Source organism: Medicago truncatula, chromosome 2 (genome assembly GCF_003473485.1).
Source record: "Medicago truncatula cultivar Jemalong A17 chromosome 2, MtrunA17r5.0-ANR, whole genome shotgun sequence".
NCBI classification, from domain to species: domain Eukaryota; kingdom Viridiplantae; phylum Streptophyta; class Magnoliopsida; order Fabales; family Fabaceae; genus Medicago; species Medicago truncatula.
In genome coordinates, this window is record NC_053043.1 from 33,330,253 (window position 1) to 33,340,722 (window position 10,470).

General features: G+C 32.6%; 1 protein-coding gene across 1 annotated transcript; it reads right to left on the reverse strand.

The window, feature by feature from the left end:
* Window positions 1-719: 719 nt before the first annotated feature.
* LOC11425454 (glyceraldehyde-3-phosphate dehydrogenase GAPCP1, chloroplastic) lies at window positions 720-7,079 on the reverse strand. The gene is made up of 14 exons (XM_003595990.4): window positions 6,878-7,079; window positions 5,325-5,419; window positions 5,153-5,220; window positions 5,026-5,064; window positions 4,242-4,342; window positions 3,390-3,502; window positions 3,157-3,256; window positions 2,901-3,047; window positions 2,393-2,453; window positions 2,177-2,274; window positions 1,952-2,094; window positions 1,762-1,845; window positions 1,349-1,438; window positions 720-1,080 (listed from the first exon to the last, which is right to left on the reverse strand). The coding sequence occupies exons 1-14, from the start codon at window positions 6,938-6,940 to the stop codon at window positions 1,026-1,028; spliced, it is 1,257 nt and encodes a 418-aa protein (XP_003596038.1). The 5' UTR covers window positions 6,941-7,079; the 3' UTR covers window positions 720-1,025.
* Between the last annotated feature and the right edge of the window lie 3,391 nt (window positions 7,080-10,470).

The following is a 10,470-nucleotide window of genomic DNA, read 5'->3' on the forward strand; positions in this document are numbered from 1 at the left end:
TGTCTGTTTTGCAAATAACAACATTTACCCTCAAAGAGCAAGCTTCCACCGCATCAGAGTTTCTCCTTTGTCGTACCGGTCCACTACAACACAAGCACCGCAGTCGTGTCATCATTAGCTCTATTCCCGAACAGAGCAAGGAGTAAGTTAGCAACTTACACCTACTTGCTTTTGATCAAAACAACTTTTTATTATTTTAAGCCCCTTACGATTAAAGGATACTTTTGTCAATTTCACTTTATCTTTATAACTAAAGTGGGCATTATTAAATTGGAACATGAACTTTTTTTCTCTCTTATTGCAACTTTTTTTGGTACTGCAAAGTTTGTTTCTCGCTCACTCAATGTTCCCTGTATATATTGGCAAGGACTTATTTATTCCAATGTTCATTGTTAATTCCAATTTCAAAATAGCATACTGATTGCTAAAAATAAATAGCGTGCTGTTTTTTCTGAGTCAAATAAATAACACATACTGTATAAAAAATATAGGGTGCTGTTCTATTTTGAGAGAATTTTCTGGACAAAAGACACCACTGTTGAATCTATCATTGAAAATTGATCTATTAATGTCATAAATCAAATTCAAATATGAATACTGGTCTCAATCAAATACTCAACAAGTACCTTGGTTTTTATTGGATTGCTCTTAAGAGGTACTTCCATGCGTTATAAACAATATCATATCTTCAGTTGCAAGGTGTTTTCGTGGCTTATAAATTAATCATTCGAAGGTGCTTCAACGTTAAGGACATGTGACACTCGAGCATTCAGAAAGATCTTTAAATTGTATACAAAGACTAATTCCAAACAGGTAACCAGGACAATGTCCTTTTTATTATATTCTCAATGCATATGATGTAATCATCTATTTCTTCCTCTGTTGGAGGGGTTCCAGATATGTCTGCAATCTTATAAATATCAAAAATCAAAATCAAAATCTGAGAACCTAAGCAGCCACTAATTTTAACCTAACTCAAGGAAATATCAGAATTGCAACACCAACAGTAACACACTACGGTGTTCTCAATTTTGAGCCCCCACCAATGCCATGTGCCCTACGAGGTCCAACACTCGGTTGCTGCAATGGATACAATTCAAAAATAAGCAAAAAGTTCAGCTTTGAAAAATGTCCTATGTGCATGAGATTTTAAATTGCAGTCGTGGTTGCTCTGCGGACATTTGTTTTACAGTAAATTAAGGGAAAATTTGGTCATGTCGTAGCTGAGACTTCAAAATCCACAATATTGAGGCCGCATTTGCAGTTACGGACCACAATTTAAAACCATGATGTGTGTGCAATACTATTCTATGAAAAAAGTTTTAGATGTAATTACAAATACACATACCTGTAACCCCACTCATTGTCATACCACGAGACCAGCTTCACGAAGGACTTGCTAAGCCCAATCCCTGCCTTAGCATCGAAGATACTCGACCTGTTCGAAAAAGCATTTTAAATCAAGGTGTTCATTTGGAAATCAAACATATCCCAACACAATATTACAAACTCAAACTAATAGGAAACCAAGATAAATAAAGGTCTTGTTTTATGGCACATCAGAATCTGTTTTAAACACAAGGCAGCTCATGTTCTACGGTATCTCACTTTCCAACGAAAGTAATATAACCCAATTTATTTGTATCATGAAATGAATCAAATATCACATTTTAGCATGTATACTTGATAAAAGCCAAGAGTCTGTCCTATTAAAGATGCTGAAGGTAATTTATATTTGAAATACAGCAACATTTACTTTACCTTGAATCACCAATAAAGTCATTAGAGACAACATCCTCATCTGTGTATCCAAGAATTCCCTTCAATTGTCCCTCTGAAGCAAGCCTTCATTTTTTTTCAGTCGCAAAATAATAGAAAACAACCAAAGGGTTAGTACAAAACAACTCATCAAGAGAGAATATAAGCCAGAGCAGAAAAACAAGAGACGTACTTAATTGCTGCTTTAACATCTTCATAGGAGGCATTCTTTTGAAGGCGGCAGGTTAAGTCCACAACAGAAACATTAGCAGTAGGTACGCGAAATGCCATTCCAGTGAGTTTTCCATTTAGTTCAGGAAGGACTTTGCCAACAGCCTGGGATTTCATAAAATACAAAACCAATTTAATAAATGTATATGATAAGCACAGAACCACTCAACAGTTGTCCGTCTCATACCTTTGCAGCACCAGTTGAACTTGGAATTATATTTTGAGCTGCTCCTCTTCCCCCTCTCCAATCCTTCATTGAAGGACCATCTACAGTCTTTTGTGTTGCTGAGCAGAGACAAAGACAATAAATGTTAACAATGACACTTGTAAACATGTAAAGTAGTGATTTATCCAAAAGAGAAAAAAGAAAGCAAAGGCTTTAAGTGGCAAATGTGCAAGAGACCTGTTGTTGCATGCACGGTTGTCATCAAACCTTCAACTATACCAAACTCCTCATGAACCACCTGACAAATAATAGTTGGGGAAAAATTAGATGCTTGTATGCAAGTTTCTGACATGGGAAGGAAATAAAGTTCACTAATATCAATAGTTCTATTCCTTGTATTGAAAGACATATTACTAAAAAACTTGATGATGAATCAGTTTCTTGTGAATTTCATGATCCTATTGGTTTTTATTTTTAATATTATATCACACCCTATCCCCAAAAAAGAGTCAATTCCAGGATATATGCTCAAGGAAAGAATAATAGATCAAGCGGTATTGAAATAAAATAAGTTGAAGAACCGAGAAAAATGTATATTTCAGGTCATATAAATTCCCTAAATAGATTATTTCAGACTTCCCCGTTAAGGATACCCTAAAAGCACTAAGAATTTTCTACCATCATTTTCCATGTCCTTCAAGAGGAGGGAACTCAATAAAGATGGCATTACGCAATGCAAACAAACCTTGGCAAGAGGTGCAAGGCAATTTGTTGTACAGCTTGCATTAGAAACAATGTCCATGTTCGAGTTGTATGTCTTCTCATTCACTCCTACCACAAACATAGGTGCATCAGCAGATGGAGCTGATATTATGATTTTCTTGGCACCAGCCTATAGAGTGAAAAAAGATAAGCTCAAATTAAGATTTGAAGGTGGCAAGAGTAAGACAAAGGAGAAGATAGAGAAAACATGAAATGCACAGGTAAGTGAATATAGCAACCTTCAAATGCGATGAAGCTTTCTCTAATGTTGTAAAAATTCCTGAAGACTCAATGACATAGTCAGCACCAAAATCACCCCAAGGGATCTCCACGGGATCTCTGAGTACAGGAAGAAAAAAAATTATGCAACCAATGTTTTTATAGCTGTACAGTAACACCTCCACAAATACTGGCAACCAGTAATACATACTTGCAACATCAATTTCAATTATCAGGTCTCAATTCAAGATACCTTTTGCTCACAACTTTAACCTGCTTCCCATTGATTTCCAAAGTAGATTCATCCAAAACCTTAATAGTTCCCTTGAATGGTCCATGAGTAGAATCATACTTGAACATGTAAGCCTGAAAGATAAAAGTTAAGACAATAAAGCAAAATGTATGTACAGAAACGATAAGAGTGGAAAAAATTGAAAAGGAAACAGCAACGTAGTACCCCACCATAACTGAAATAAACAGAATAAAAATAAAATAAAGAAACAACAGATGAATTCTTGAGAATAGAAGTCAACAACAAGACACACCAATTTCTTTTCATGTTTTAGAATATCTATCGTCATGGCATGTACTGTACTGAATGTCAACACCAAAAATAAGTTATCCCCCAAACTTTAAACACCCTAAAAAAATCATAGCAAAGATGGAAAATTGGGTTTTTCTAAGGATTAGAGGAGGCTTCAGATGAAAAAAATATCATTGAAAATCCCAAGTTTTGTACAATTGTACAACCGTAGAAAAGGTAAAAGGCATAAAACAATATAAACTACAGTTGCAGAATATTCCAACTGAATCAGGATCAGCATAATATATACAAGACAAAAACATTTTCTGCCTATTGCCAACATGTCTTAATATCAGAGCAGCATCATTTGAATATAAATTTAAATCTAAGATACTAACATAACGGGAAACAACGAGGAAAATACAACAAAAGTAATTGAGAAAAATGTATATATTATCATTACTATATGAAAATATATAAACACATGCAAGTAGATACAGATTGAACAGTCTTTAATCAGGACAACAACCAAACTATGAGCATCTTATAAGCACAGTCATGAATGTAATTGCATGTACATACCATATATTTAGCATCAATAAAAGGATCATTAATTGCAACAACATCAATATCATCCCGGAAAGTAGCTACACGTAACACCAACCTTCCAATTCTTCCAAAACCTGCAAATTGAAAAAAATGTGTTTTCTCAACGCAAGCTTAAAAATTTCAAGGATATATTCCAGGCTTTGTAGCAAGTTTACACGTTACATAACTACTTTATGAATGGTACTCGTCAACAGTTATTTGATTTTCATTCGCAGATTTGCATACTCCTAAGACCAAATTAAAATATAACATAAAATATTAGGTTGTTTTTCAGTCATAACATATAACCCTTTTGTACATTTTTTTTAAAATGACTACAATTAAAAGATGTGGTTAAAAAACTAATAAGCACCATGCAAATCTTTTAAAAAGGAAGACACTTCAAAAAGAAAATATTGTTTTACTGTTTTTATTTTAAAATGTGAAAAACTCTCAAAAAGAGTTGTAAAGTTTATTAAGAATTAACTTATATAAAGAAATAACTTTGACAGTCCCAGAAATATAAAGAAATAACTTAAGCATGTCACAATTATATAAAAAACGAACATCAACTTTCAAGATGTGTTTCATGTAAAGTTCATTACATCATAAATGAAACAGGAATATGATAAAATATTATATGGAATGCAAAGCTTGTAGGCTTTCTTAGTTTATAAGTATCTGGCACGAAATTGGAAGTGTGTAGTAAAATTCAATACTGCAAGTCTATTAAAGAACAAAGAAACATCTAAGAGAACTCTCATAACAAGAAAGTTACCGTTAATTCCAACCCTTGTCTTCCCAGTGCTGCTTGAGTCTGAACAGACAAGACCAACAACAGGTAAGAATCAATACATTACATGTAAATCACCCAAATACACGCAAAATAATTGTATTATACTGACTTTGTACAGGGAGAGGGATTTCCGTTGCTGTAGCCCTGATAGGCTGCATGCTCCGGGCATTGCAGTTTCTGAGCAAACAACAATACGTTAAAAAAACATACAATTGAAATAACAAAAACCAGCAAATGAGAGAAAAAGAAGAGCACTAATTAAAATTGCTGGGTAACTCAACTGTAAGACTAATGAATCGCATGGAATTGAAGTTCCAAATATGTTGTTTTGCAACCTCGTAGACTTTGAACTAATACTTGAGCCATTGCCAAGCACCTGAATCACAGAAGCAGACAAGTTTATAAGATCTAACAAGCATAAAAGTCAAGCAACTTCACCTGCCCTGAAATGATAAGCTATAATATGAGAGTAATCTATTAAATGAAACCTCTTCATAACAATGAAGAAGTCCCCAGCAGAAAATTTCCACAGCATCTTTTACATAATCGGGACAAACATCCCATTGAAAATGTTTTTAATACATAAGCTCAATTAACATTTTTAGTTTGTGTAACATGCAATTTTCCTGTTTTAGTCTCCAAATGTTTTTCGTCGTTTTTAATCCCTGAAAAAAGAGTGTCCCCGCAATAGGAACTACTGTTCTAGATTTTTTTTTTTCCTAGCATGAGTTAAATTCACTTGTGTTCAGGATTAACATTACAATGACTATAATAAAATTGATTTTATATCTAACAACTAAAATCATTACTCTCTCCAGTCTCAAATATAAGGAAAAATTGATCGAAAAAAGTTGATGTATTTGATCCAAATTTTGCGTACATTTGAGACCAGAGGGAGTATGCTGCCAATATTTTCGGAACCTAAAAAAATACAATCATTTTTATGTTTATGACAATTTTGTAAGCACTGAAATGTATAAAATATACACATTTCAGGATTTAAAATATATTTCAAGTCAAAATAAATTATTACAATGCTTCCTCCAGCTATGTAATCTGATTAACAAACCATAAATTTTCACTTCCTCAAAAACAAAATATAGATTTTCACCAAATCCAAAAGTAAGCTTAAATTTTGAGAACAGAACAAAAAAAATTAAGAATAATTACAATTACTACAACAACAACAAGACAAAATCACATTCATCATCTCTTAATTTCATATCGTCTTTTTTTTTTCATGTCATTTTTGTCCTCATCTGTTTGCATATGCATATGGATTTTCAAACAGCATATCTAAAATTCTTAAAAATCAATATGCAAAATAACGAAAATGACGCGAAAGAAAGATACAACACGAAATCCTTATTTGAAATTAAGTTAAAAGACAACGAAAGTAATTTTGCCTAGTAACTAATAAGCTATGAAGCACGGACACAGGACACAATAGGACACTGACACGCCGACACAGCTAATAATTTGAAAAAAATGACATAATTCAGTATAATTCAGTGTAATTACAAGGGTCGGTGTCGGACACACGTATCCAACACCGGGACACGTCTAATCCAAGGAGTGTCCATGCTTAAAACAAGAGAGTATGAATCTAAACAAGTGATTGCATAGCTCAAAATTTTCCTTTGTTATAACAATAAAATAAAAGGCACCAAAAGAAAACATATAAGAATCAAAACAGAACAAAATTCAAAATCAATCATAAATTTCAAACCACAAATGATCGCTAACAGAGTAATAGAGAATTAAGTGAAGCATATAGTATGAAAATATTTTGATGAAAATGTAGAAAAGGAAGAATACATGAGGAAGAAGAGACCTGAAAGCGATCGGAGGAAGGTGAAGAAACGATGGCAGATCTGAGAAGAGAAGAAGCGGCCATTGGAGAAGGTGAAAGGAGCAAGAACCCTAGAATGTGTTCTCTGGTTTTTGCAGCCACCAACAACTACGAATTGAAAGAGAAAGAATGAGTATAATAATAATATATAAACACTCTTTTTCTCAGCGGAGCTTCTTATGGTACGTGACAAAATGTTCTTTCTCTCTCTCTCTACATCACTGTATTAGTCGTAGGTCGAGTGGGGTGGTAATCCTCTGTGGATCACCCTACACTAATCACAATTTATGTTAATAAATAATTCATATACACCAATTAATCAAAAAATTTAATATACATTATAAGTATGAATTGGGTATTTTTTTCCCGTAACCGTAGTGATTAATTTTTCGAGTCGAGTAAAATTGTAATGGATGACAAAGTTTTTTTTAAGAGATTTAACAATGTTGTATTTCTAAGAGATCATTGAAGTTTAAAAAGAAAATTACATTATCAAACGATCATAATGGTCAAGTATCATAATAACTTATAAGTATTGATTCTAATGTATTGACAATACAAAACTTTTGAAGCGGTTCGAATATTGAATTCTACTCAAATATTCGTTTTTAAGGGAAATATACTTTTTTTTTTACCAAGTATGATAAACGTGATTAGAAAGAGTATGTATTTTGACCATTTTATTGCATTCTTTAATATATGTACAATGATCTTAAATGACGCTCGTTTTAAAACTGAAAAGGTATGTCATAGGGGAATTTGAATTTTATTGATATAGTAACAATGATTGTGTTGTTCTTCATAAATACTAAGTCTTGCTTTTATGCATTGATTTAGTTGAATGGTTAACTAATACAACTCTTTAAGTTGATTCAATAAATTACGTTGGGGAATAAACTATGTTTCTCAACTATTGATTTCTTAAACCATAGAACGTATCAGGTATGTGGCTACCGGTTTGGGTGTAGGGATGTCAATGTAGTAATCTCCTTGTCCTTGATCCTTGCACGGGGGGATTATTTCCCTCATCTCCGTCCTCAGATTGAGAGGCAAGAGAGTGAAAATCAAGGAACTCGGACTAAGAGGCGAAAGAGGAGATGATGAGTTATGAGAGGTTGTTAGGGTTTGCTTTTTCACCATGAGATTGAGAGGCGGGAAAGGTGATTGAGCTGTTGAGGGAGGAGATTAAGGGTTCAATTTTTTTTTCTTTTTAGGGCGAGAGAGCTGTTGAGGTTTTGATTTTTTTTCTATATGGGGATTCAAACGAGGGTTCTCCCCGGAGATCCGCTTTGACAAATCAAATCCCCAATTGGATGATAAATGTAGATCGTGTTAAGATCAATGGTAGCAGAATTTTTTTCGTTGGAAAAGCAATGATCCCATATTTTAGTCTTTACTCCTTTGTAGCCGTTGAAATTTGTTATGTTCCTGATTAATCAAGAAAATATGAATAAAATATGTGTGAGTGGGCTGGTAGACCACATGTGACATTTTTTATTGATTTTTTTTTAAAAGGAGTGATATTGTTAATGAAATTAAAACTTGACAAAATTAAACTAAATATTTGAGCTTGAGTGGTTAATTAGTTTCATAAAAGAGCGAATTGTTCAAGTTAATATGAGTTCGGTTTATAGATGAAACAATTTTTTGTTAAACCTTACTTATCTTTCGGCTAAACCCTAAATTAACATGTCCATTTTCTCTTGAAAACTGAAAGGTTAACATCAACGAAACTAGACACAAACACATCTAAGGGTTGGTTGATGTTTTTTAAGGATTTGGAGAAATTGAGTGAAAATAATTTTGTAAGCTTGGATGAGAGTAAAATTCGTAGACAACCATTTTGATTAAAGATACGTAATAGTATAATAGCTCTATTTTTTCTTAAGTGGATTTTGAATATAGGATAGGATGTGGATGTCTAGAGCACTGAAAATAGTGTGAGCATGATAGTAGGGAAGCATCTTCTCTCCCACGTGAGAATTTGTCGTGAGTTTGAACGGAGAGGACTAGTGTCACCTTTCTTCGAAAAACATGTTGAGCTTTATTGGCTTTTGTTTTTCCCTTTTCTTATTATTTTGTTTTTGTATTTTTATATATTCTTTTTGACAAAGTATTTTTACATTTTTTGTTAGTGATGTTATTTTATTTTATTTTTAGGAATCGTCGGTGATGTTATTGTAATTTGATTTATTCTTTCAAGAGTAGAGCCAACTCGATAATATTTATTACTAAATGAAGTTTAAAGCGAATTTTGATATTTGAGACCATTGCGTTTGATTTTTTAAAAGATGAAAGACAGGATATAACAATTTCAGTTGTCCAGTGTTTGATTTGTAAAACTGTTTTAGGTACATGACAAACTGTAGACAAGGGACAAGACAAAAGCTGTTATTTTTGTCCCTCACCAAACCACAACACAACTTTTTATCACCATACATATTGTCAAAAATACCAAAATAGCATTTCGTGCCCTAAAAATCGTAAAAACAAAAAATTATTCAATGTCATATAAATTTGTCATGTGTTGTTCTACCTTGTGTTGTGCTGTTCTGTTTTGCACTGTTTTATCCAATACTTGCTGTTTTGCAAACCAAACACTAGACAAGTAGTTTATAGAATTTAATAATAAAATAAATTTGTTTGTAAAATTTAATAATGCCATAAAAATGCCTATGATGTCATTTTGTTTATAAAATTTAATAATAAAATAAATTTTTGTTTATAGGTATTAAGTGAAGGTTTTAATGGTTTTACTTTTGAGAACTTGAAATCAAGTATCATGTTTTAATGTTTTTACTTTTGAATCGAACTTGAAATCAAGCATCATCTCTATACAATTATATAATAATTTTTTTATCAAGGTTGTGTTCTAGTAAGTGGCAAAACTCTCACTCAAAAGATTTAAAACTATTTTATTTTTGTCTTTCTCTAAAAAAAAAAAAAATTGTCAAGTAATTTAGTAGTTAAAATTTGCTTTTTAAATTGAATAAATAAAGTGTTTATTGTTCGAATCCAATCTCTGCATATAACAATGCATTATCTTTGTCAAATGATCTATACAAGATGATTTAAAACTTTTTTTTTTTATCAAGTAATCTAGTGGTTAGAGAAATTCACTTTAAAGATGAATAAGTGGGTTATCTGGGTTCGAATCCCGGCTCCTGCATATATTGTGCATTATTCCTTACCAAATGAGCTAAGCTCATGGAGACAATTTAAAACTTTTTTTTTTTTTGTCAGATAGCCTAGTGGTTAGAACTCACATATTAAATGTGGAGAAATGGGGTGTCCGGGGTTCGACCCCGGCTCCTGCATATAATATGCAATATCCCTACAACTCACGAGCATAATTTAAAACTATTGTTAATCCTTCATTTTTATATTTTTGTTACATTTTGATTTCTTTTTCTTTTGATAAAATTAAATTTTGATTTCTTTTTGTGTGTTTGGAATTTTCTCGTATATAGATAGATTTGTAGGAGATCCTACGGTCACGTCACCGCTTTAAACGGAACCGGGTTGGTGTCATGCGAATCTCGATGTCCCCATGTGTTTGGCATTTTTATGAAGAA

Excerpts from the sequence above, each read along its gene's own strand:
- LOC11425454 (XM_003595990.4), bottom strand. The coding sequence starts at position 6,940 with ATGGCCGCTTCTTCTCTTCTCAGATCTGCCATCGTTTCTTCACCTTCC. Across the intron at positions 5,420-6,877 it reads CTTCCTCCGATCGCTTTCAG|GTGCTTGGCAATGGCTCAAG; the intron begins GTCTCTTCTTCC and ends TCTGTGATTCAG. Across the intron at positions 1,439-1,761 it reads GACTTTATTGGTGATTCAAG|GTCGAGTATCTTCGATGCTA; the intron begins GTAAAGTAAATG and ends TTTTTCGAACAG.